The sequence below is a fragment of the Aotus nancymaae genome, unplaced genomic scaffold, assembly GCF_030222135.1.
Source record: "Aotus nancymaae isolate 86718 unplaced genomic scaffold, 86718_ANA_hifiasm-v0.15.2.pri h1tg000039l, whole genome shotgun sequence".
In the NCBI taxonomy this organism is placed as follows: Eukaryota; Metazoa; Chordata; class Mammalia; order Primates; family Aotidae; genus Aotus; species Aotus nancymaae.
Genome location: NW_026988453.1, coordinates 7,517,270 through 7,544,666, shown reverse-complemented (window position 1 = coordinate 7,544,666; position 27,397 = coordinate 7,517,270). Strand labels below are relative to the sequence as shown.

At 50.8% G+C, this 27,397-nt stretch overlaps 1 protein-coding gene across 10 annotated transcripts in view; it reads left to right on the top strand.

Annotated features, from left to right (window-relative positions):
• Positions 1-27,397, top strand: part of PLEKHA6 (pleckstrin homology domain containing A6) — a 161,790-nt gene that overhangs the window by 17,207 nt on the left and 117,186 nt on the right. For 2 of the 10 annotated variants that reach the window (XM_064360268.1, XM_021677205.2), the window contains exon 1: positions 2,208-2,444. The exons of 6 other annotated variants lie outside the window; for them this stretch is intronic. Coding sequence is in view for 2 of the 4 variants with exons in the window: in XM_021677200.2 (XP_021532875.2) it covers positions 11,727-11,788 (62 nt within the window). In the remaining 2 variants the exon portion in view is untranslated. Of the gene's footprint in view, positions 1-2,207; positions 2,445-11,662; positions 11,789-13,763; positions 13,857-27,397 lie in introns of those variants that run through there. 2 more of the 10 variants (XM_021677200.2, XM_021677202.2) reach the window with 2 other exon arrangements.

Sequence of the window (27,397 nt, the reverse complement as noted above, 5' to 3'; positions counted from 1 at the left end):
AGAAGGGTAGGGAGGACCCTTGTGTTTGGAGACCATGAGTAGGTGCCTGGGAAGCGTGAACTTGATCCTCTGAGCAATGGGGTCCAGAGATTGTAGAGCACGGACAGGATCACAGAGGTGCTTTCTGTGGAATCCTCCCTCCCTCACGCTGCCCACGCCTTCCCCATTGCAGTTGTTTAAATGAGGCTCACTTCTCCTTCTGGGCTCGCAGAGCAAGACTTTAGATTTGGCAATAAAGGGAATTTATTTTCTCTGCTCCCTCCACCTCACCTGGCCTTGCTGCAGCTCTAAGATCATCACGCTACCACCTCTTCCACCTTGATCCCCCGATAAAGGCATGCACCTCACACCCACCCTCCCAGAGCCACCCAGATCCCCCAGAAACATTCACACGTCTGGTTCAGGCTTCTCAAAGGATCTGTGGGACTTGTCTGCGGCCCTTGCCGTCTGTCTGCCAGAGAGGAAACCTGCCCAGCAGGCCCATCTGTTGGTCGCCTTGCCTTTTCCAGCTGCCCGAGGATTATGGGGGCTGGGACTGGGGTCTCTGTCCCCCTTCCTGGGCTCCCTCTGGGATGCTGTAATCTCTTGCCCCAATTCTCCTTTCCTCCATTGGCTTCTCAGGGTCAGAGACCCCAAGAGCCCCTCATCTTGGCTGACTGAAAGCAGACTTTCCCCCTGCCTGCACCTGGCAGCCTTGCCAAGTCCTGGAGCGCCAGGGCAGGTGAGTTGGGCTGGGTCGGTTCTGCCTGGCGCTGGGCCCTCATCCACAACTTGTCTGCCCTTTCAGCAGAGCAGCTTTCCTGTAGCCAATACGGGGCTGGCCTGGCATCTCAGCTGGGCAGGAGAACAATGGAAGGTGACCGAGGGTCCCCCTCCCCGAGGGGGCTAGAGAGCTTCGCCTGCCACCCTAACCCCAGATTCCCAGCTCCGGCCTGGCCTGCTCTGGGGTGGGAGGGATGGTCCTTTCGGTAGCTGTCTAGGTCCCTGCCTTCCCCTAAAGCTGTGGTGTGTGTCAGCGGGGAGTGGAGCCACTGCCCCCACACCAACCAGCCGGGCTCCTCCCAGGCCCTGGGAGGGAAGTCTGTGCTCCTGTACCTTCCATGGCACATTCCTTTACAGATAAGGACTTCAGGCGGTAAAAATGATAAATGTACTCAGATCACACTAAGAGAGACCCACTGGTATCGGAGTGGAGACGCTTAATTTTCTAATCAAGTTGTTCTAACAATAAACAAAAAAGAGCAATTATCATGTGAGTGTGGCCTTGCAGACACCCTCTCTCTAGCCCCCGCTTCTTGACATAGTTCTGTATTCAGAAGTGACCCCAGAAGCTCATCTGGTCCAGTCTCCAGCTTCCAGGTTTAAGGGGCAGGTGGGACAGAGACCAGTGAGCCCGCCTGGAGGTTTAGGTGGGAATCTTTTGGATTTTTTCCATCTTTCTGATCCTGTTCATGAAATCCGTGTTTTTCTGACACTTGCCCATTGTCACACAGAATCTGTGGATAGAGGGAAACCAAGGCAGAAAGCAATCTTTGTTTAAGCAGAAACAGGGCTGCAACTCCATTGTCGGAGGCCCTTCCTTCTGCCTCTGACCCTGAATGATGAAGAACCCAGGTACCCTGCAGCTTGGCTGGCATCCTTGCTCAAGGTGATCAGAGTCCAGTTTGGGCTGAGGTCTAGGAGAAGATCCTGGCATCTCGTGGTGGGTGCCAACCCTCCCCAAATGTTATTTCTCTAAATTCTCTGCACTGAGGTGGGGGCGGGGGATGGGGAGGCCCTGGGTCCCCAGCCAAGCCCTCCTGACACCTAGACACGTGCCCCTCTCTGGAGTGAACAGCCACAGAGCCGAAAGGTGACCGCCATGCTGGCTGGGCGAGGCCCCACACATGATTCCCCTGGGCAGTTTCCGGCTCCCTGCAGTCTCTGGTGGGGGACTCTAAAAACGCAACTCGCCCTGACGGTGGCCCTGCTTCCCTTTGGGGGCAGCCTTGTCCCGGTGGTGGAAGGGCCGGGAGGCTGTGCTGAGCCACCCCATCTTCTCCCGGGCAGGCAGGCTGCATGGATGGTTAGCGGCTTGTCGCTGGTGTGGATGGAGTTAAACCTTTTCGGGGACTATTTACTCCTGATCCTAAGTGACAGCTTGGGGAGGGAGAGTCACGTGGCCCTGAAATCCCCGGGGGAGCCGATGGAGCATGCCCAGCTGCCTCTGCCTGGGAAAGATGCTGGATCCTGCAGTAACCACAACAGCATCCTCTCCCTGCGCCAGGGACCTGCCAGCCGGAGAGATGACTGATTAGATCAGATTAGATCCGGAGCCCTGCTCTGCAGAAGGGGGCCCCAGGGGCAGGGGAGGAGGACCCCAGCTGGCCTGAGCTGCGGGGAGGGGTACCTTGGGGCTCACAGAGTTAGAGCTTTCCAGCGTGGGGATCGCACCTCAGAAGCCGGTGAGTCTGTTTTCATGCATCACATAGATGAGGTGGGAGGAGGAAGGCTGGGCTCTGGTCAGGGCTGGCAGCTGCCTGTCTGCCGCGTGAGCCTGGCTGCTTGCACTGCGGTGCACTGGCTTCCCCATCCCTCATCCTTGGCAGCCTTACTTGGGGATCATGGATGCTGAGAATGCTAATTATAGCCCTCCATGTGCCCCCACCCCCACCTCCAGAGTCCCCTGTCAGGGCTGATGCTGTTTAAATTGATTACATTTAAACTGCATCTCCTGGATGAGGGCAGCGTTGGGCTGGCAGCTTCCTAGGGTCCTGCAGGGGTACCCCCGGCAGGCTAGCACAGAGAGGCCAGCCCACCCTCCCTTCAATTTTGCCAGCAGGAGGGAGAGATGGAGGGGTCAGGCTCAGGTCAGCCCCAGGGACTCACCTTCCTCACTGTGGGGAGGGGTCAGGGTGTGTATCATTCTTATGGGTCAGGTTGGGATGCAGGGTGACAGAGGCTCTTGGATTCCAATTCCTAGGAGGCATCTGAACTCTGCAGGTCTCAGATTTAGTGGGGAGCTCCTGAAGGAGCTGGAGCCTGGATGTGGTGGAGGGGGGCAGGGAATGAGGGGATGGCATTTATAATGATGGAACCGGGCTGTGGCCAGCTATGAGCCTCGGGGGCATTGTGTGAGGAGTCTGGGGAAAGGAGGATGATTGGGGAACTGGCCAGGGAGGGGTAAGGAGGGCTACAGTGGAGGGGGAGGAAAGGGGGTGAGACAGGAAAGTGGTGGAGAGGGGGAGAAGGGAGAAGAGGCTCCTGGGAAATGCTCCTTGAGACAACAGGCCAGCCAGGGCAGGGAAGGGGCTGTGAAGCCAGGGAGAGTAGAGATGGAGAACCAGGAGAGAGGGAGAGTCAGCCTCGGGGCACAGGGGTGCGGAGGGAGAGCTGCAGGAGGGTGGAAGGTGGTGGGAAGGAGGCTGGAGCTCAGAGCTGGTGTCAGGAGGTTGCAGCCTTCAGGGATTGGAGGCTGTTCCCGAAGGCCTGTAGAGACCCCTTACCCCCAATCTGATCACTTGGGTGGTCACTCTGCTGAGAGTCTCCTGTGTGTTGGGGCAGGTTCCTGGCTGGCCGGTATCTGCCTGAGCCTGCTATCTGGGCAGGTGCGGGGCATTGCGGGCACCTGCCCTACCAATCTCCCAAATCCTGGCTTCCAGGCCATCTTGGAGGAGCATGAAGCAGGGGAGGGCTTCTGTGACTGGGACTGTTCAGTCGCCAGCGTTCACCCCCGAGCAGCTGCATCTTAGCTTCAACGGGACACGAGCAGATCCCGCCGGTGGAGAGGAGGTGGGGGCGGCCTAGGCTTGGGCCTGTCTCCAGGTTGGGGTGGCGGGAGGGGCTGAGGGCGCCCTGCCTGGCACCGCCACTGGGCTTTCCTTATGGAAACAAGCGGGTTTCTGTGTCTCCACACAAGGGCGCAGAGTGCCGGGCTGCAGATATGAATTATTAAAAGTCCATGGTTTTCCAATCAGCGGCGAGGTGATAAATGTGTTGGCGCTGGTGTGTAATTAATCCTGGCGGGCTGCTACACGTAGGCTGCAGACAATGGGGGTCCCCCCCTTATTTTTTCAGGGCTTGGCTTCTTTTCCTCCTTCCTAGGAAGGTGATGGTGCAGGACGCATTACACAAATAATTACTTTGAATGTATCTGCCTGGATTATTGAGTTGGATTATTCCTGCTTGTTGTAAATGAAATAATTACTGATCCCTCACTCAGTGAGGGAGGCAGCGCCCTTGGCTCCCGGGCTGACATCAGAGCTCCCGACTCACCCAGGCCCAGCCTGCAGCCATGGGCTCACAGAGCGAGCTCTCTTGGCCCAGGGGACTGGCCTGGGCCAGAGTGAAGAAGCCGCAACGGCAGCCAGGAGCGTGGTGTCAACCGGTGCTGAACAGGCTGTGGTTCTCCAAGCCAGTTTCTTCACGGTCTTCCTCCTGCCCGTTGTGAAATTTGATGAGGTCATTGGCACTGGTCTCGGCGCATCCATGGGACTGGGCCTCACAGGAGAGCTGCAGGATTTGTACTCCCTTGAGCTCTGGGGTGAGGCGAAGGGGCTCTGGAAGCCAGGGCTTAATGAGGGGACTTCAGCAGGCCAGTCTCTAGCCACTCAAAGCACATTCAGAGAGGAAAAAAGGACTCTATTTTGGGAGACATTTAGAGAAAGTGGGAGCAGGAGGAAAAGAAGCTGAGGGTAGGCTGAGTAGAAGCCTTTCCTGGGCCATCTCTCTGCTCAGGAGGCTCCCACTTAGCAGCCACAACCTTCAGATGCCCCTCAGAGACTATCTAGTCCAGACTCCCTCCAAGCCAGACGAGCCTTCCTCAGCCTCCCTGATAGGAGCAGCAGTCTCACTTGGATAATTCCAGTGACAGGGAGCTCATACCTCACAAGGCAGCTTCCTCTGTGGTCAGGACATTCTTCCATATTGAATCAAAATCTGTCAACTTCTGAGTTCCATCCTCTGGTTCTGAGTCTTTGAAGCTGCGTGGAACGAGTCACCTGTCTTTTTTACATGGTGATAAAAAGAGTTTTCTTCTGATTAAAATAGTATGTGATAGTCAGTGTGTGGCTGTAATCTATTTTATGTGATGATTTCCATGTTGGACACTTAGGTTGTCATCTTATTTCCCTTTTATAGATAGCACAAGATGAACATTTTTGTTTATAAGGCTCTTTCTGTGTTTTGGGTGACTTAGGGTAAATTCAAAGGCATAGAATTAATATGATGAAGCGTATACATTAAAATAATTACTATTCTGTGAGTATAAAAGTAATACATAGTCATTAAAGAATGTAGAAAAGCATATAAAGTTAAGAATGACCCATAGATTTGATATATAATTTTAATTTTGGTATATATGTGCTTTTATGAATTCGTGCATGAACATATGACTATATTTATCATCATAATGCATATATATACCATTAAAATCTTGAACCAGATGTGTATTCTTGTCACTTAAACAGGAAGCATTTTTTTCATATCATTAAACATTTTTTTGCAGCATTATTATTATTATTATTAGTTGAGACAGGGCCTTGCTCTGTTGTCCGGGCTGGAGTGCTGTGGTACAGTCTCTGCCCACTGCAGCCTCGACCTCCCAGGCTCAAGCGATCGTCCCACCTCAGCCTCCCAAGTGGCTGGGTCTACAGGTGCGTGTCACCACACCTGGTTAATTTCATGTATTTTTGGTAGAGACAGGGTTTCTCCACGTTGGCCAGACTGGTCTTGAACTCCTGGGCTCAAGTGATCCACCCACACTGGCCTCCAAAGTGCTGGGATTACAGGCATGAGCCACTGCACGTGGCCTTTACAGCATCATTTTAAAGTGACTGTCTCATATTTCATGATATGCTTATTCGATTTATTTGTCGATAACAATCCCTATGTTAAACTAGGTATTTCCAATTTTCTGCTTTTAAAAACAAGGCTACAATGAATATATAAATATCTTCACACATATCAATAATTTTTTCCCTTAAGTTGCATTTCTAGAAGTGAAATTGCTACATTATTAAAATATTTCGCCAAATTCCTTGTTCAAAAGCACTAATTTACATTCCCAGCAGCTGTGTCTGAGGATGGATTTTTGTGGCATGAGCATCAACATTGAGTATTACAACTTTTTTCATGGTTTTAATTTATTGTTTCAATCCATTTGTTTGATTGGGTGTGAGATATAATTTTTTTTTTTTTTGAGGCAGAGTTTTGCTCTTGTTGCCCAGGCTGGAGTGCAATAGTGTGATCTCCACTCACCGCAACCTCCGCCTCCTGGGTTCAAGCGATTCTCCTGCCTCAGCCTCCCCAGTAGCTGGGATTACAGGCATGCGCCACCACACACAGCTAATTTTGTATTTTTAGTAGAGACGGGGTTTCTCCATGTTCGTCAGGCTGGTCTCGAACTCTAGACCTCAGGTGATTCGCCCACCTCAGCCTCCCAAAGTGCCGGGATTACAGGCATGAGCCATGGCGCCTATCCAAGATAGAAAATTTTTAAAGAGACTTATCAAATGTGAGATTGTCCGTATTAATAGCAATGCAATATATAATATGTCCATATAACAAGCATATTTGTTTGTTCAAGTCTTTGACTTTTCTTAAAAGGCAGTTTGTACAGTCATTAAGATCACAGTTGGCCAGGCACGGTAATTCATGCCTGTAATCCCAGCACTTTGGGAGGCCGAGGCAGGCAGATCACTTGAGGCCAGAAGTTTGAGACCAGCCTGGTCAATATGGTGAAACCGCATCTGTACTAAAAATACAAAAATTAGCCAGTGTGGTGGTGGCTTCCTGTAATCCCAGCTACTCGGTAGGTTGAGGCAGGAGAATTGCTTGAACCCAGGAGGCGAGGTTGCAGTGAGCCGAGATTGTGTCCCTGCACTCCAGCCTGGGTGACAGAGCAAGACTCTGAATCAAAACCAACCAACCAACCAACCAACCAACCAAGAAGCCAACCATAGTTATAGGGTCAAACTCAGATTGAATCTGGAATTTACCATTTACCAGTGATATCGTGCTAACAGTGGCTTTCCTGCTCTGTGCCTCAGTTTCTCCATTTGTAAAATGAAGATGATGCTACCTATCTCATAAGCTTCCTGTGAAGAGAAATGAAGTTACATATGCAAAGCACATAGAATCCAGCTGAGTAGAATAAGTGATAAATGTGTTTGTTATTATTACCTTGCTGATTTGCATGAGAAGCATAGATATCTGAAGACAGGTATCATCATCTCCCTCCCTCCAAACACTCCCGAGTCTCTTTGTTCAAGGCTAAGTGCCCCTATTCCTCCAAAGATCCTCAAGTTCCTTCTCAAGCTCTCCTGGGGCCTCAACATGAACTGTGGCCTCACTGGCACAGAATGTGGTGAGATGGCCACACACATGCCCAAGGCAGCCACTTCCTCCAGGATAATCCCCTGGAATGGCACACTTGCTGGGGCTTCCTCTGGCAGGTGCATGGATGAAGAGAGATGGGCCTCTAGTGCCTCCTGGCTTAGAGGATACTCCACTGGAGCTGGTACTCCTGCAGCCCCTGTCCACGCCCCTGCGTGGCCATGTGCACTTCCTGTCTTGATTCCTCCCTTGTCAAATCTACCCAGCGTTTCTCATTCCCATGAGACGTCTTTGCACTTTCTAAAGTAGCACAGGCTGATCTGATAAACTAATTATGATTATGCGTTAGCTCTTGCTGTGGTCGTGGAGAAAGGGCTCTTCTTGAATTTGAAGACATGGGTTCAAATCCTGGCCAAGTAGTAGCCATATGATTTGTAGCAAGGTACTTAATCCTTCTGAGCTTTCCTTTCCTAGCCTGAGAACTGGGGTTAGTATCACTACCACCTACCTAGCTAATACCTAGGTGAGTAATATACATGGAAACGCTTTGTAAACTGAGAATAATGACACAAATGTCAGTTACTGAACATCATATTTCAGAAGGCAAGGCTTTAACTCAAAGGCCAGACAGGTGCTGAGGTGGATTGGTGGGAAATGTGTTCAGGGTAGCTGGTATTCAGAGATACTGTCAAATCCTCCCAGGCCACCCACTTAGTCTCTGTAGAGAATTGGTCCTCACTGTGTGAATTCAGGAAATAGAGCTGGAGGTGATGTAATACGCATGCATCCATGCTGAGGAGCTCCACTCCTGCAGTGAGACGGCCTAGGTGGAGGTGAGGTCCCTCCTGAGCTCTGAGGTCACCATCACTGTGTCCACCCAATCTGGTTCATCATGACCAGGTGCCCGTTTGCTTTTAATTACCCAAATGCTTTCAATTAGCCCCTTAAGTTCTACCTAGCCTCAGGTAGTGCGCTCATTGTTCTGGTTTTGCTTGGTTCCTGGGACCACAGGAGCAGCAATGGACTATCCAGGGACTGGATCCAGGCTATCCAGCAAGCCTGCTGACCTCACTTGAAACCGGGCTTGTCTCACTGGGGAATTGAAGAGGATCAGAGCAGGGAAGAAAAACCTGCTTTGGTGGGGCGGTAAGAATCGGAGTGTGGTGATGGAGGCGTAGTGCTGAGACCTGTTAGAATGACAAGTGAGGGCTAGAACCCAGATTTCCTCCTCCTAACCCAATGCTCTTCCCCTTCTGAGCCTCAGTATCCTCATCTCTAAAATGGGAATAATAATTCCCACCCTGGCCGGGCACGGCGACTCATTCTTATAATCTCAGCACTTTGTGAGGCCGAGGTGGGTGAATCACAAAGTCAGGTGTTCAAGACCAGCCTGGCCAACATGGTGAAACCCTGTCTCTACTAAAAATACAAAAACTAGCTGGGTGTGGTGGCATGCACCTATAATCCCAGCTACTGGGGAGGCTGAGGCAGGAGAATCGCTTGAACCTGGGAGGTGAAGGTTGCAATGAGCAGAAATTACGCCACTGCACTCCAGCCTGGGTGACAGAGCAAGACTCTGTCTCAAAGTAATAATAATAATAATAATAATAATAATAATTACCACCCTGCCCTCCTCACCAAGGGTCAAATGAATTAGTGTAGGAGGTAGGTGTGAGTACAAAGCAATGCGATCTGAGAGTCCATGATCACATCAAATGTGAAATCTCTTTGAAGTTCTCCATGTGCTCCCAGTGGCCCTGCCCACTGCTTCTTGGACTCTCACCTTCTCAGTCACTTCTCTACTGTCCAGTAATTCCTGACTCCATTGTTTTCTAATCCTGCCCACTCTCCCCCTCAATGAGTGATTAGAGGGCAGTGCTTAGCACATAGTAGGTGCTCACAAATGCTGATTGGATATATGAAGCTTCGGATGGGAGGGTTAGGTCCCAAGGAACAGGCACAGAGAAACACTCATGAGAAAGCCTTGGATGGGGTCAGTGGTGGGGAATTTATTCCCTGTTCTCAGCCTTGCCTCTCACTCCGCTGTACTTCTTTGAGGCAAGAGATGGTCTGATTTGTCTTATGTGTATCTGTGATGTTTCACACAGACCCAGGCACAGCATAATTGTTTGGTAACTGCTTTTTGACTGGCTGAGTGAATGAGACAGGGTGATATGGTAGAGACAGCATGGAATTAAGTGGTGAGCAGGACTTGTGAGCCTGGCACTACCATTTTCTTTGGATACATACTTACTGCATGCTCCTTATGTACCAGGCAGGTACTAGGTTACAAAAATGAATCTTTATTTTGATGTATTTATTTTTGAGATGGGGTCTCACTCTGTCCCCACACTGGAATGCAGTGGCACTATCATAGCTCACTGTAGTCTCGACCTCCCAGGCTCATGCAGTCCTCCCACCTCAGCCTCCTGAGTAGCTGGGAACACAGGCATGCGCCATCACAACTGGTTAATTTTTTTACTTTTTGTAGAGACAGAGTCTCACTTTGTTGCCCAGGCTGGTCTTAAACCCCTGGACTCAAGTGATCCCCCTGCCTCGGCCTCCCAAAGTATTGGGACTACAGGTGTGAGCCACTTGCCTGGTCAAAGATAGATTTTTAAACTCACAGTCTTGTAAGGGAGCAGATGAGTGAGCAAACGACCATGCTGTCTGTGATAGAGACATATGCTACATATGTTGGTGGCCAAGAAAGAAAAGGATAGACCCTCCTAGGAGGTTCCCCAAGGCAGGAACCTTAAGCTGGGTCTCAGCTTGGGAAAATTATTTAACGTCTCTGGGTCTCTGTTTCCTTAGCTATCCTGTTAGGAAACAAGTCTTTGCAGAGTTGAGGATGAAATGAAATAAAATAATATGAAGAAAACGTCTGGCACTGGATAATCTTTTTTTTTTTTTTTTTTTTGAGACAGAGTCTTGCTCTGTCGCCAGGCTGGAGTGCAATGGCATGATCTTGGCTCACTGCAACCTCCACCTCCTGGGTTCAAGCAATGCTCCCACCTCAGCCTCCTGAGTAGCTGGGATGGTGCCATGCCCAGCTAATTTTTGTATTTTTAGTAGAGACAGGGTTTTACCACACTGGCCAGGCTGGTCTCGAACTCCTGACTTTGTGATCTGCCCGCTTCGGTCTCCCAAAGTGCTGAGATTACAGGCATGAGCCACTGCGCCTGGTCAATTTTTGTACTTTTAGTAGAGATGGGGTTTCACCATGTTGGCCAGGCTGGTCTTGACCTCCTGGCCTCAAGTGATCTGCTCACCTTGGTCTCTAGGAGCCCTGGGATTACAGGCATGAGCTGCCACACCCAGCCTGAATACTCTTTTTTTTTGAGATGGAGTCTCACTCTGTCACCCAGGACGGAGTGCAGTGGCACGATCTTGGCTCACTGCAGGATGGAGTGCAGTGGCACGATCTTGGCTCACTGCAACCTCCACCTCCCCGGTTCAAGCGATTCTCCTGACTCAGCCTCCTGAGTAGCTGGAATTACAGATGTGTACCACCACACCTGGCTAATTTTTGTATTTTTAGTAGAGATGGGGTTTCACCATGTTGGGTATGATGAAATTTAATAACGTAATAGAAGTTCAAAATGTCTCCTTGAAGCCAGGCCAGGGATTGTTTGGTGGGGAGAGCTTGGGGAGGGCAGAAGCTGAAGGAATTCCAGGAAGCTGGTCCCTACACAGCCTCACCCTCTCTCTGCTGTTTCTCAATGAGAAATTTCATACAAGTTACCTACAACATGCTAGGCACATAGTAAGGACTAGAAAATATTAGATCTGCCTTATGATTTTTACCAAAATATTTCACAGAGGGACCACATTTACATGCAGACACACGTGGGTTGCATGCCTGTGGACTCCCGATATGCTCAGGAAAGGAGGAGGGTGAGAGGACCTGGGATTAGGCTGAGTGATAGCTGGCTGCTGCTCAGTCTGAGAAGGCTTCCTGGAGGTGAGGCGACTGGAACTCTGTAGAGAAGGTGGGAGGGGTCAGGTTCGGCTTGGGTGAGGGAACCTGGGAGGATGGCTTGTGGTTCATGCCCAAGTTGGGGGAGCCTGCTTCATGGGAAACATGTCAAAGGGAAAGGTGGCCCCTGACAGCAGGAACTTAGATATCTCAGGCACGTAGGCCACCTCCCCCCACACCCCACCCCCCTGGCTGGGCCAGTCCTGCCAGCAGCATCCCAGCTGCTCTGTAGCCCGGCTGGTCCCCTGACCTTCCTAAGCAAGGCAGCCTGGCGGCCATGCTGGGTTGCCGTGGTAACTGGCGGCCTCCCAGCTGGGTTGCCTGGGTAACCGGTTAGCTGGCGTTGGGAGAGGAGGGTGGTGAGCTGGGGGAAGTCAGCCTCAAAAGAGGCAGAGAAGGACAAGGGCTGGACAAGGAGGAAGACAGATCCCAGATGCCCCCAGCACAGCCCTCTCCTCTCTCCCTCATGGGACTGGGAAAGACAGAAAGAGGCAGGTAGGAAAGGCTGTTGTGTTGTTTCCAACCCTTTGTGTGTGTGTTTTTCAGTGTGAGTCGTCCTGGCCCTCGCGGGACTCCCGGGATGTTTGGGGGATTAGACAGGGCGGCTCAGGAGCTAATCCTGGCAGTGATAAAGCCGGGGCCATCCAAACCGAGACATCGGTCCCAGTCCTCCCCCGGCCCCCACGTCCCAGACAACTTCACCTCTCTGAGCTTTGGTTTCCTCATCTGTGAAATGGAGGGACTTGGACCTCCAGGGCCCATGTTTGCGGCAGTGCCCGGCACTGTCAGTGGTGGGTTTCCTTCCTCGCCTTCCACATTGACTTTTGATTCAGTGGCTGCTTTCCAGCCCGTGAACAGCTTGCACCAGAGGCCAACCCTGCTCTGAGCTCAGCCCTGGGAGGGGATGGTGGTGGGATGGCTGGAATTCTCGAGAAATTAGAGGCATGGCTCTTACCTCAAGGAGTTTACCGGCTCACTCTGCAGAGGGCAGAAAGCAAGTTACACAGGTGAGAACATCTGCAAGAGCAAGAAAGGTTTTTTTTTGTTTTTATTTTTGAGACAGGGTCTCACTCTGTCACCCACGCTGGAGTGTCCTGGTGAGATCATAGCTCATGACAGCCTCGACCTCCCTCAAGCCTCCCACCTCAACCTGCCAAGGAGCTGGGACTACAGGCGCGCACCACCACACCTAGCTAATTTTTGTATTTTTTGGTAGAGACAGGGCTTCACCATGTTGTCCAGGCTGGTCTTGAACTTCTGGGCTCAAGCGATCCACCTGCCTCAGCTTTCCAAGGTGCTGGGATTACAATGAACTATTGTGCCCAGCCTGAAAGTTTTAAAAGTAAGACATCAAAATTTTTGACTGCAACCAGTAGAAATACATTTCAGGAGCACATGTCTGTTACCCTTCCTGTAAGTGGTGCATGTCATATTCCAGTCTTGTCTGGCCCATACATGTTTATTTTTAAAGATAGTCTTTACCCTTCAACTTGCTTTCACACTCACGGATGGGTCAGTTCTTTCAGTTTGAGAAACACTGAGAGAGCGTGCACGCTAAAGCTCCCAGGTCTGTGTAGGCCCTCCTGCTGCTCTCACCTTCCGGGTGCCGTCACCTGGGGGATTCTCGCCACTCTGGTTTGCGAGGTCACTGAGACTCAGAGGTCTCCTGACTTGCCCAGTGCCAGAGGCGGCAAGTCCTGGAGCCAAGGCTGGAGCTGGGGTCTCTGTTGCTCGGGTCCATGGCCCACCCCTATGTCTGCTGAATCTGCTGCCCAGTTTCATTCCTGCTGTGAGGAGAACACAGGATTATATATATATATATATATTTAGATGGAGTCCTGCTCTGTTGCCCAGGCTAGAGTGTAGCGTTGCCATCTCTGCTCACTGCAACCTCCGCCTCCTAGGTTCACACGATTCTCCTGCCTCAGCCTCCCTAGTAGCTGGGATTATAGGCACACACCACCATACCTGGCTGATTTTTTTGTACTTTTCCTAGAAACGGGGTTTGGCCATGTTGGGCACGCTGGTCTTGAACTCCTGACCTCAGGTGATCCGCCTGCCTTGGCCTCCCAGCATGCTGGGATTACAGGCGTGAGCCACTGCTCCTGGCCAAAAACTCAAGCATTCTTACATGGAGAGAAACAGAGATCTCAAGATCCAAACAGATTCCAGTGTCTGTCCTGGCCCCCTTAAAACTGAGGGCCTGGAGCAGGCCCAGAACTCAGGCTCCTCTTGTCTGCTGGGGAGAGCTGTGGAAACAGAAGGCCAAGCTTGAAGCAGTCTGGGTGTTCCCTCCGTGTCTGAAGGGAGTCAGCCGGGAAGGATGGGTGGGGCTGGCTGCACGGCTGAAGCTAACCCTTCCCGACGAGCTGTTCCGGTGGCCGAGCGACTGGACCTCACTGTGAGGGCAGACTTGGTGTCAGGGGCCCGGGCCATGCCTAGGGGCCTCAGGCTTCTGGGAGGTTTTTTGACAGGAAAGCCTTAAACCAGTTCCCAGAGAAGCCAGTTTCTCATTGTCTATCTCCCATCTGACAACAGAGATGACAGTCAGCAACAGGCTAAGGTCAGCGGGGTGGGGGAGGCGGCAGTGGGGATGTGGTGCATGGTGGCTGAGGTTGGGAGTGTCTGGAGCAAGAGGGCCTTGAGTGGCTGTGGAATACCCAGGCTGAATGCTGACCCTATAAATATTTATTGTGATAAAATACAGATAAGGCCCAGAATGAGAAGCAGGAGCGTGTGAAGGAATCCACACTGCTTGGTCCCGTTTTCAGCCGTGCTGTGTGAATTTAGCCTGTTTGTCCATCTCTCAGGACCAGGTTGGCCCCTGTGCATGGAGTTCAGTAGCTGGGACTGTTTCCTCCTTTCCCTCATGGACTTTGCCCTTTGCAAACAGAACGGGCAAGGCATTTATGGCTGGGAGACACTCCCTTGCTGTTTGGGTGTATTCTCTTTTCAGCTTCCAGCTGCCCCACTTGCCCTGTGTTGAAGGGAGGCCTGAGGGTGGCTGATGGCTGAATTAGGGCCTGTGGCTTGGGGAGGAGGTTGCAGAGGGTCAAGAAGCTTCAGCTCTAGCTGTGTCCTTGTCTCTCTAGGTTTCTTGTTAATTTACTCAGCACCCGCTGCTTTAAGCAGCATTTCCAACTGTAAAAATGAGAGCGGTCAGAAGGTGTCTTGTCCAGGCTCTTGATTTGGTATTTCCGGTTCTTGGTGCCTCTGTGACATGCAGTGTTACAGGCCAGGGTGGTGTGTGTGTGTGACTAGGAATTCTGCTGAAATTCAAGTGGGATGTACGTTTCTGTCTCCAGCCGGCTGAGTGGAGGCTGGGGAGATGGTGGGTTTCTGATGAGGAGAATCGGTACTTTAGGATGGTACCAGCCGGCAAGGCGAGCATGCCCAGTGCTTCGAGAGGAAGTGATTTCCACTCTGAAGTTGCGTGAGTGTCTTTCTTGTAGGAACCGCTAATCTCTGCATCCGTATACTCGGCCATCTACCCACTCAATATACTGTATTTCCCCAAGGCTTGTCCAGGGCGACCTTTGATCACCTTGGAAAAACCTATTTCTGAGATGACGGGCCACTTACCCAAGGCCACACTGGGAAATGAGGGGGGAATTGGAATTAGAATTTACGGACGTTTCCATGTTTCCTGCCAAGCCGTCTTCGTGCCCCTTGAGTGACCCAACTGTGAGTGCGGGCATATATTAGCCAGTAAGAGACACGGAGGTGTGGGGGATATGGTTATTTATTTGATTCCACTCTGGCGTGGCTTCCCTGTGGTCATGGCTCATTTGTGGCGGCTCAGGACTGCAAGGCTGGCCACCTCTCCGCAGGTACCCAGACCCCGTGTTCTGGAAGAGGCAGGCGGTAGATGCTGCCTCCTCTGGAGGGGCGAGAGTGAGAGTGTTTGCTGCTCTTATGTTCCCGTGCATACGGAGAGGGCCTGTCAGCTGCTGTAGGTATAATCAAGGGGACCGTCAGACCGTGCAGAAATCAAGTCACAAAGCAGCTGAGGCAGGGCTTAGCGGCAGAGCCAGGGTGGACGGAGAATCAGAGACCACAGACAGTGCCAGCAGCCTTCCTTGCTCCCCGCTGCCCAGCTGCGATTGAGGAGGGGCTATCTAATGGGCAGCAGCTCCTCTAGGGGCCATGGCCTCCCTTTGCAGAACAGGCCTTCTCTGCATCCAGAAACCCAGCGTCCTCCTTAAAGCCAGCTTAACCATCTGGTGGTAGCTAGCAGGTGGGCTTCACTCATTCTCGTATTTTCCCTGTACTTCCCTCCACGCCTTTCTGCTCTTCCTTGCTGTCCCTGTAACAGGGGTCACTTTTCAGATGTGTTCAGATGTGAGCATGGAGAGCGACTTTAAGTTGGGTGAGCTGATGTTCCCCAGGGCCTCCGGTCTCTTACCATGAAGGTCAAGTGACTCAGCAGAGAAAGGAGGGTTTGCTCCAGTGGCTTTGTTGGGAGGAACTTGCTCCGGGTTGGGGAGGGAGAGGGGTGGGGGTGGGGTGCGGGGTGTGGGAGCAGAACATAGTGTGGGGGAAGAGGGGACAGGAGGAGTCATTGTTGCCCCTGCTGTTCTTTTCAGGGAAATGTAGAGTGTCCCCTCCTCCACCAGCTCTCTAGTATTTGTGCTGTGGGTAAGGCTGAACCCAGGTCACAGTGCACGTGGGCGCTAAGAGAGGGGAACGGGGAGACCCTGTGACATCTGCCTTGTGGTGGCATCCAGATCTGAGCAGGGTGGGAAGAAGAGAACCCGAGACCTCTGGAAGACTGGCATAGCAGAGGTGGGGAGTGTGGAGAGGGTTCTCAGTGGGAAAGAGCCTGAAAGGGAATGGGGCAGAAGGGCTGAGAAAGGAAGCCTGGGCTGGCAGGCACAGGGGAATCTCAGGCACCTTCTGAGGGACTGTGTGTGGTCAAGCCGTCCTGGCCTCCTTGTTAGGAAAGTCTGGCAGGGAGGAGGTAGAGTGGTAAGCGTGGAGACAGAGAGTGTCTAGACCTCAGGGAGGACTTTCTCGTCTCAGAATAGAGAGCGTCCCATCGGGCCCAGCATCTTCCAGATTTGGTGTTGTCAGAACCAAGGCCAAAGTCATCAACACTTATACTTATTAAGTTATATTTGTAAAAGTGTCCTTTAATTGGCTGAATCAGCCGGTTGGAAATAGAAGTTGTTCTGAAATATCCCATCCACATATATCTTTCTCGCCGATAAATGTGTATCTCCCCACAGCAGTTAACATAATGCCTTGAAAGAGTTGGTGCTTGGTAAGTCGCCTTCCCACCTTCCCCAGGCGTTATGCTTGGGGCGGGGGTGACATGCAAGGGATGAGGTGCCGGAACTCCGGCTATGATGGAACTCTCACACCCATGTCTTTTCCTGGGCTAGATTTCAGCTTCTTTCTCCACCTTCTGGCTCAGAGTCAGGATCCCGGCTTCCCAGTCACTGGCCGAAGGATTGGCAGGGTGGGGTTGGGTCACACCTTGTCTGTCCTTCTCTGCTTTCCTCCTTGGAGATGCTGCTTTGTCACTCACTTCTGGGGCACTCTGATAATATGGATAAGGTACTGGTCTGCAGCGTTATTTGGGTTAGGAAACACTGAACCTCTTTTATACTTTTTATAATTGACTCTATATATTTTTAATTCTTTCTTTCTTTCTTCATTTTCTTTCTTTCTCTTTCTTTTTTGAAATAGAAGCTCACTCTGTGGCCCAGGCTGGAGTGCAGCGGCGTGATCTCAACAAACTACAACCTCTGCCTCCTGGGTTCAAGCGATTCTCCTGCCTCAGCCTCCGGGGCAGCTGGAATTATAGGCATGTGTCACCACACCCGGCTAATTTTTATATTTTTAATAGAGACAGGGTTTCACCATGTTGACCAGGCTGGTCTCGAACTCCTGCCCTCAGGTGATCCGCCTGCCTCAGCCTCTCAAAGTGCTGGGATTACAGGCATGAGCCACTGCGTCTGGCCTTAAATATTTCTTTGAGAAGGAGTGAGCTATTTTCAGCTGGCTTAGAGGAGTTTATCACTCCCACAAGAACCTGGGGAGATAACAGGTCAGGGAACAGTGAGGTGTCAGCAGCAGCAGCTCATTTACATATTTCCCGCAATTCTTCCCTTGGCTCGAATTGCAGGCATCCTGGCCAAGTTTTTTAAAAATTTTTTTCGAGACAGGGTCTTGGTGCATTGCCCAGGCTGGTCTCGAACTCCTGGGCTATCCTCCTGCCTCAGCCTCCTGAGTAGCTGGGATTATAGACGCATGCCACTGAGCCTGGCTCTGGCCAAGTTTTGGGTCTGGGCATTACTGTCACTTTCTCTCCATCACACACACCAGAATCAGTGGACACGTCCGGGCTTAATGTAGCTCATTATAGACACTGTGCTTCTGGTGTCAGAGTCTATTTTTCCAGATGGAAAGACCAGGATGGGGGAGGGACTGAGAGTCTCAGCCTTGAAAGTAATCTTTCACTTGGTTCAGCTTTTCTCCCGCATAGCAGCCACCTTTCTAGTGTCTCAGGCACGTGGTCAGCCGGCCACTGCTTGAAAGCCCCCAGTGATTAGGAGCACTGCCCTGTGAAGCAGCTTTTCTATTGCTGTGGACAGTTTCAACCTATATCCTTCCTTAATGTTGAGCTTAAGTTTCCTTCTGACTTCCACACGGCAGTACCAGTTCAGCATCCTGGCTGTCCTTTTCTGGGTTCACGTGTTTGTCATTGTTTCAAGAGTCAGGCAAGTATGGGGAGATCGTATGACCCGGTGGGGAAAATACGGAGTCTGTCATCCGCCTGCCTGGGTTTGCACCTGGCTTCCTACTCACCAGCTGTGTGACCCTGGGTATAATCCTTAACCTCTCTGAGCCTTGGTTTACTCATCTGTAAAATGTGAGTGATGATGGTACTTACCCCATAGAGTTATTGAGAGGGTTAAATACATTAATACATGTAAAAAGCTTGGAACAGTGCCTGGCAGCCAAAGGCAATTCAGTACAAGATAGCTTTTAATCTTCTCTGAAATAAATTGTCTGGAATTGAACACAATACTCTAGACGTGGTCTGTTCCATGGGACCCTGATGCCCTCTAACTTGACGATATATTTCTATTATGTCAGATTAAATTTGCAAATCACTGATGTTTAAATTGAGCTCATTGTACTGAAGCCCTCAGGTTATTTTCCCATGGACAGCTGTCAGGCTTAGATCTCCCCTTTGCTGCATAAAAGATGTGATCTGAGTTAGAGGCAAGGTCGGGGTCAAGGGGAGCCCGAAGCCTCCCTTCACACTGGTTCCAAACACACATGAACTCTCATTGATGCAGTCAAGTCCTTTTTATAATGCTGTTCTGCGATCTAGCGTTCTATTTGGAAAATCTCTTGACCCACACTGGGCTGAAATGAAATTCCCTCCCCATGGGTCTTTTCTTTCTTTCAGTGGGTCTCTCATTCTTCTTTGCTCATTCGGTGCATTTGCTTATCAGGTGAGCTGAGCACTTACTGTTGGGAACTTCCGTACCTCCAACTCTAGCTTCTCTGCTTCTCCAAGTTCCCAGGCTATGGGGGAAAAGACACAGGCGCCCACAGCATACTCAGAGTGCCTGTTTTCACAGATGAACCCCTAGGGCTCTCTAAATCCTTGCTTCTTCATGGCCCACCAGCATCTGTATCACCGGGGAGCTTGCTGGAAATGCAGAATCGCCGGCCTCACCCCAACATGCTGAATCAGAATCTGTTTTAACAAGAGTCTCCAGGCGATTCATATGCACGTTAAAAGTGGAAGAGCCTGGCTCTAAATTATTCAGTGTGGAGTAGGATTGAGGGTATGCAGAGAGCGATAATCCTGTCTTTCAAGCTCTTGAAATTAGTCCTACTGACCAGGTTCCTGGGGACAGACATAAAACTATTTCCGGAATATTTGATCACAAGCTTCACGTTTATTTCTTCATGTGGTGGGTACCCAGACATCAGTATTTTTAAAAAACCCTCAAAGCAGAGAGCAAAAAGTTCTCTGGGTAATTCTAGTGTGAAGCCAGGATTGAGAACCACTGGACCAGATAATCTCTAACAAGTATGATAATGCTCCTAATAAAGTTTTGTTGCTTTTTTTTTTTTTTTTTTTTTTTTAGACAGAGTCTCACTCTGTTGCCAGGCGCCAGGCTGGAGTGCAGTGGCACAATCTCAGCTCACTGCAACCTCTGCCTCCTGGGTTCAAGCAATTCTCCTGCCTCAGCCTCCTGAGTAGCTGGGACTACAGGTGCACGCCACCATGCCCAGCTAATTTTTGTATTTTTAGTAGAGACGAGGTTTCACCATGTTGGCCAGGATGGTCTTGATCTCTTGACCTCGTGATCCGCCCGCCTCGGCCTCCCAAAGTGCTGAGATTACAGGCTTGAGCCACCGTGCCCGGCCCCTGCTTTATTTATTTATTTATTTATTTGCTATGTTGCCCAGGCTGGTCTTGAACTCCTAGAACAATTCTCCCACCTCAGCCTCCCAAGTAGCTGGGACTATAGGCATGCACCACTGTGCCCACCAGCTCATAATGTTTTTATAAAATACTCATTTTCTTTCTTTCTTTTTTTTTTTTGAGATGGAGTCTCATTCTGTCACCCCAGGCTGGAGTGCAGTGGCGCAATCTCAGCTCACTGCAACCTCCACCCCCTAGGCTCAAGTGATCCTCCCGCCTCAGCCTCTCAAGTAGCTGGGATTACAGGCGTGTGCCACCACACACAGCTAATTTTTGTATTTTTGGTAGAGATGGGGTTTCACCATGTTGGCCAGCCTGGTCTTGAACTCCTGACCTTAAACAATCTGTCCGCCTCAGCCTTTCAAAGTGCTGGGATTACAAGCGTGAGCCACTGCACCCAGCCACTCATGTATTTTTTTAAAAATATGGATTGTACTTGTGTTTTCCCCGTTTTATTGGTAACATACTCTTGAGCACATACATTCCAAACCTCTGGATATGTACAGTTGAAACCTTAAAGTTTAAATGTTGTTTGGTGTTACATTTCTGATGTACTTTTTTTGTTAGTGTTAGGCTACCATTTCAGTATATGGAATCCTGATTCTGCCATCACTGTGCTAGCCATCCCTCCCAGCTTCGTCAGTAGCAAATCTGATAACCATGCCTTCTAAGTGTGTATGCAAGTCATGGATGGAAATGTAGACCACAGCAGGATCAAGAACATCCCTATGATGCTCGCTTAGAATCCCGTTCATTTATTCAGCCAGCAATGTTCAGTTCCAGGAGCTCCATCCCTGCAATCGGACGAGCTGGGTCTAGCTCCACCTCTGTTCCCTGCTGACTTTGTCACCTTTGGCAAGGTATTACTGCACCAGACTCCCAGTTTTTTAACTGTAAGCCAAGGGAGCTGAAGTAGTCACCGGCATCCTCTGGGGGTGCTTTAAAAATGCACCTTCCTGGGCCCCTACCCTTTCCCCTACAGACCCTGGTTCAATTGGTCTGTGGTGGATACCCAGACATCAGTATTTTTTAAAAGCCCTCAAAGCAGAGAGCAGAAAGTGCTCTGGGTAATTCCAGTGTGAAGCCAGGGTTGAGAACCACTGGACCAGATAATCTCTAACAACCATGATCTGCCTTTCTGATCCAAGTGGCTTCCTGGTGGCCTGGTACACATCTTCTGGGGCCTCTTGTCATGTAGCCTGAGCCCTGCTGGCTGCAGACTACAATAGGAGAGAGAGCCTGGCTGGCTGGTAGAGCACTGTGGCCAGGCACCAGGTGCGTCATACAGGACTGCAAAGCACCCCTGTCTCCCCAAATCCCTGGGAGAGGGGTTGGGATGCCTCCTATCAGCTGCTCATCTCCTGCCCATCTCCTCCCGACTAGAGTCATCTCTGACTTCTCTGAAGTTAGTTCCTTCTCTGTGTTTCTGAGCTTGCCGCTTAACGAAAATAGCCTAAGGTCAGTGTAAGTCTGTTTCAGGGAGTCAGCACCCTGTGGGATTCCTCTCTTTGTCTTGTTTCTCTCCTCCCATAACTCTGGAGGCAACAGCACCTCTGAGGCCTCCTCCTGCGTCTCTTTTCCTCTACAGACTCCCACTGGCTGAGGACTGCACCACTCCAGAGCTGTAGCGGCTCCCAGGGATGTTGCTGACCAGCACACAAAGACCCCTCTGACATGGCTGTGGGGGTCAGGATACCTGCTTGCCCAGCTTGGCTCAGTTGAGGCAGGACTGGCTTCTCTCTTGGGGCTCAGGATGTGGCTTTGAGCATCGCCTGCCTGCTGCTGGGATAGGAGCATGCCCAGGATGTGCGGTCTCATCTTCTCCCTGCCTCTCCGCAGTTGTGCTGGTCGGGAGTGTCTCTGCAGTGGGCTTGTTAATTGGCGATTCAGCTGGCTGATTGACTCTAATGCGGGTGAACATTTATTTACCCCAGCAGCCGCCTCTCAGACAGCCGTTAATTGCAGGCACGAGAGAGACAATAATTACGGGATAATGGGTGCTTTTTGTGTGAGTCCTTCTCTTTGCACTGTGTCAGCAAACACGGAGGATTTGTTTTCTAACATTCAGCTACCCTGCTGGGGAATACCACACCCCCTCCGGCTCACTCCATCCCTGTCATCCAGTCCACCCTTCCCTTCTCCTGTCCTGGGTCTGGGGTTCTACCCTAATTCCCTGGTGACAGAGAGCATGTTCCGATCTTCCAAAATATTGTCTCCTTCCAATTCTCATGCAGTCCTGACCCCATTTTTAGGATTTGTGAGGTTGAACTCGTACTTTAAAAAAAGTGGTGCTTAATTAACTTTGCCTAAAAATGGGTAAGCAGGTGCTAAACTATATGCCTCCTCCCCTTGTCCTCCTGGTCTTTGTTAATGTGTTTGTATAGTTGTAATTAATGTGTAGCTAGTGTCTTGTGTCATGAATTTCTTTTTTGTTTAATGTTATTTTATACAAACACTCCAGGTATGACAATGATCTATAAATTTGCCATTTTAAATAACTGTAAGTAATTCTGTCCTGTTACTCCATTACTGGATTGCTCTTCTCTTATTACTGAGAATTTGGGTTGTTTCCAATTTGTTGCTATTATGAATAGCTCTGCTATAAATGTCTTTATGCGTACTGATTTTCCCCCAGTTATTTCCCTGGGAGTTCACTGAATTATGGGTTATATTGATCTGGCATCCAGTTGGGAAGAATGGAGGGGCTTGGGGAGCTGGAGGCTACGGGGAGAGTTTCACTGATTCCCTCGTCTCCCTCTCCCAGCACACAGTTCCTCTTTTTCTTACCGCTTTTCACATCCACTTTGAGTATGATCCTTGCCCCAGCTTCCCTGGTAACAGCCCACGTTGGCGAGGTGGAGACTTGGCGTTCCGATTATATGTTGCGCATAGCAGGCCACCCAAAACGTAGTGGCTGAGAGCAAGGCTGATGGTTCTCTCCCAGGGTTCTCTGGGTGGACTGGGCTCGGGTGGAGGGGGTGGGGGTGGCCCTTGCTTGGGTCGTCTCTGGCCGGGGCCATCCTCCGAAGGCTCGACTGGGTGGGCCGTCAGGGAGGTTCCTCAGATGTCGGGCAAGGGATGCCAGCTGTCATCGAGGAGCTCAGCAGGGCCTGTCAACCTGAGCACCACACATGGCCTCTCCATGTGGCTGGGACTGCCCTCAGTGAGGCAGCTGGTTCTGAGAGAGAATGTCTCAAGAGAGCATTCCAGGAGGTCCAAGTGGAAACTGCAAGGTTTCTTATGCCCTAGCCTCAGAAGTCACATGCAGTGATGTCTGTTACGTTCCGCTGGTCAAACTGAGCCCACCCAGATGCTTGGGGTGGAGAATCGACTCTACTTCTCAATGGGAGGGAACAGCAAAGAATCTGCAGATGTCTTTGGTCTTCCACTCTTGGAGACTGAAAAGATGTATTGGTTAGTAGCCCATGCATCCCACCAGGGTCTGTCTTAGGAGAGGCCATGCGAAAGCCCCCTCCCCGTCCCCTTCATTTCCACAGAAGCAGCCTGCTCCTGTCTTACTGCCACTTACCGAAATCCTGCCCATTTTCAGAAGTCATATGATCGCTCAGCCTTCCCTGGTTGCCCCCAGGAGCCACAAGACTCCGTGTCTTTATCTGCTTTTGTCTCACATGGCTCTTCTCATAGTTATTTATGGGCTTGGCTTGCTAGGTTGCAAACTCTTGGAAGGCAGGGACTCTGTCATGTTCTTCTTGTTAATCTCGACACCCTACTCTAAAGACCTAGTAAAGTACCTGGTATAGAAAAGGGCTTCCGGGCCAGGCGCAGTGGCTCACGCGTGAAATCCCAGCACTTTGGGAGGGTGAGGTGGGAGGATCACCCGAGATCGGGAGTTCGAGACCAGCCTGACCAACATGGAGAAACCCTGTCTCTACTAAAAATACAAAATTAGCTGGGTGTGGTGGCACATGCTTGTAATCCCAACTATTTGGGGCTGAGGCAGGAGAATAGCTTGGACCAGGGAGGCAGAGGTTGCGGTGAGCTGAGATCGTGCCATTGCACTCCTGCCAGAGCAACAAAAACAAAACTCCATCTCAAAAAGAAAAGGGCTTCCATAAATTCCATTTGCTTTCCCCTTTTTCACACATTTGAGACTGCATTGACTGTTGAACTAATGAGTTCTTATGAACTACTGACCTTAATGAGGCGGGGCTGGTGGGAAGACAGCTAGCACTTGCTACACACTTTGTGCGTGCACTTACCAGCACAGGAGCTTTGCATACGTTATTTTACACACTCTTTACAATGACCTGGAAAGGAAGTAGTAGTGTTCCTATTTTATAGAGTATGGAGATGTCAAGTAACATGTGCACCGTGTCATGGCTGGGCCACCTAGTTAGAAAGTCATGGAGCCATAATTCAGACCTAGGTCTTTGGGAATTTAAGGCACATATTCTCTCCTTTACGCTTAACCTCTTGGAACCTCAGTTTCCTCATCTGTAAAATGGAGAGAAGAATACTTACTTCATAGGGTTGTTTGGATGAAAAGAAATAAGACCGTAAGCCATCCAGGGCAGTGCTTGGCATCGAGTAGGTCTTCATTTCCTATTGCCTGTCACGCCATGACTTCTTGTCCTCAAGGCTTTGACAAGCACTTTACACACCTGGCATGCCTTTCTGGCTAACAATGCAGTTGACGGGTTTGCCCTCCATGTCTCTGGGTGTGTGCGTTGTTCACTGGCACACGTATGACTACTCCGGTACATGCCTCCCAGTTACTCCTCCCCTCCCCCTGGAGCACAAGTGAGTCATTTTCCCTGGATCTCCCACCCGCCAAGTGAGAGACCGCCATCTTCTTTGTAACACAGTACAGGCAGCCAGGTCTCCAGTCACCCTGGAGGCTTCCCCTAGAGCAGCTGAGGCGAGGGATTCTACCCTTCCACATTAATTGCTTTTGTTTGCTCCTTTAAAATTAATTCCAGGCTGGGCGCGGTGGCTCGCTCCTGTAACCCCAGCTCTTTGGGAGGCCGAGGCGGGTGGATCACGAGGTCAAGAGATCGAGACCATCCTGGTCAACATGGTGAAACCCCGTCTCTACTAAAGATACAAAAAATTAGCCGGGCATGGTGGCGCGTGCCTGTAATCCCAGCTACTCAGGAGGCTGAGGCAGGAGAATTGCCTGAATCCAGGAGGCAGAGGTTGCGGTGAGCCGAGATCGCGCCATTGCACTCCAGCCTGGGTAACAAGAGCGAAACTCCGTCTCAAAAAAAAAAAAAAAAATTAATTCCAACACAAGCTCATTAATTCTTTTTTTCCTCATCCTCATCCTCACTTGCTCTCTTCACCACTCAGTTTTGTTTTCCATTTTTTGGTCTCACTCTGTCTCTCTGGAGAATATAGGGACCCCATTCAGAATGATTCTGCAGTGGTGACATCTCGCTGGTAAGTTGGATGAGGTGGCAGCCACTGGGAAGGGGCTTCCCTGGTAGAGCTGGAGAGAGCTATAATTTACATCTTTTGCTTCCTGATTCCCTTCCCTCTTATTCCTTTGGCTCTGGTCCCCTCATTCTCTGGCCCGAGGCACTGCCTGGGAAGGGAGGAGCTGGCTGGTTTAGGCGTCCGCTAGTCTGGTCTGATCTTCTGTCCCTTCATTCCCCAACTCAGTTTCATCTCCCACTCCCCTTCCTGACCATTGATATATGGCATAGAGTTGCCAGAGTCACAGAAGGCAGAGGAGGTTGGATTCTTTTTCTTAACTCTTATTACACGCCTCCCTCCAAGGGTTCAAACGGAAAAGTCTGGGAGTCCAGAAGGAGATGAGATTTTAAAAACTCTTTCGTCCCCACCTTCAGGCTGTTCTGTCTTCCCAGTGCTAGTCCTTGGGTGGAGCGGCAGGGCTCAGGGGCGGGCAGAATGGAAGCCTTCCCAGCAAACTGCCCTGCCAGGGCCTTGGAGGGAGCCTCTTCAGACCTGGCTTTCGTTATCGTTCTGGTACAGCCCTAGCAGGGGACTTGTCACAGGCAGTTGCCAGCTTTTGTGATTCTGTTCCAGTCGTTGACCTAGATGCCTGGAGTTTGACAAATCTTCAAGTACAGAAAAGCATTTCCTACAACCATGTGGATTGCAAATATATGTCTTTTGTGCTCACAAGCCCATGGGAGGGTGAGGCAGGGAGGAGGAGGGCAGAATGCAAGCTGCGCAGTATGCAAGTTGGCCTAGTGCATGATCGGAGTATCTCCCCCAGTGTGTGTGAGTGTGTGTGTGTGTGCATGCACGCACGCACACACACACACACACACACACACACACCATTTTTTTTTTGAGACGGAGCTTCACTCTTGTTGCCTGGGCTGGAGTGCAATGGTATGATCTTGGCTAACCACAACTTCTGCCTTCCGGGTTCAAGCGATTCTCCAGCCTCAGCCTCCCGTGTAGCTGGGATTACAGGAGCCCGCAATGATGCCCAGCTAATTTTGTATTTTTAGTAGAGACGGGGTTTCCTCCATGTTGGTCAGGCTGGTCTCGAACATCCAACCTCAGGTGATCTGCCTACCTTGGCCTCCCAAAGTGCTGGGATTATAGGCGTGAGCCACCGCGCCCGGCCACACACACCGCTCTTAGGAGGTCTGCCCTGATGTCCTCAGCTAGAACTAACGTCTCCTTCCACTGAATTCCTGTGGCACCAGTGACTTGTATCACTCACAGCAAATCTATGCTTTCAGTGAACTGTGGTTAGCAGATCGTGTTGGATAAATAAATTGGGGCCGGATGGTAAAAGACCTTGCATTTCAAGCCTCTATCCTGTAGACAGTAGAGAAGCACAGCAGGTTTGGGAGCGAGGGCGTGACTGAATTGTCACTTGGGGGAAGCAGGGAGACCAGAGGTGGAGGCACCCTGTCATCTCAAGGGCAAGAGGACTGGGGATGACTTGGTGCAGGTGGGTGACTGGGCCAGTTTCATCTGCAGTCTGAAGGCAGTGTCATGGACAGGGAAGATTGGTTGGTGATGAGGGATTAGGATGCCACACTGAGAGCCGTTTCGGGGGCTCAGTGGGTTCGGTTGAGGACCTGTGTCTTAGGGTAGAGTTGGTGACTGGAGACAGAAGAAGACCAGATGGAATTAGGCACAGGACCCGTATAAAGCCCCTCTTGACACTAAAGAAGTTCACATTGGGCCACCCCTTAAGTAGGGGCATTTGTCCTGGAATGCTTTAGAAGCTTCTCTTAAAGGTGACTTGGCAGAATTATTCACTGGCTGTCAAAGTCATTGAGATGAGGTGACAGGGGCTGTGGCACGCAGAAGCTGTGGGGTCTGGGTTGAAAAACAGGTACAGATGTGTCCTGCCCATGCCACATGGACACTCTCATCCCATGGCCCAGTTTAGAGCAGCCGGCCCTTTTTCTCCCCCGGGGCTCAGCACTTACTGCCCAGACAGAAAAGGGGAGGGATGACATGACTCCTTGTCTGTCTGCTTTCTCCCAAGGTCACCTTTGTCTCTGCTTGTTAAAACTGGCATCATCTCCCTGGCACTGCCAGCCCTGGACCTGGGGGCTGCATGGTATTCCCTCAGTGTCTTCTTGCCTTAACCCAGTGGCTCTGGCAAAGAGCAGGGAGAGGTGCAGCGGCCACTGCAGCGTAAAGATGCCTTTGAGAGACGGGATCCCTTTCAGACTCTTCTCCCTCCCTGCTCC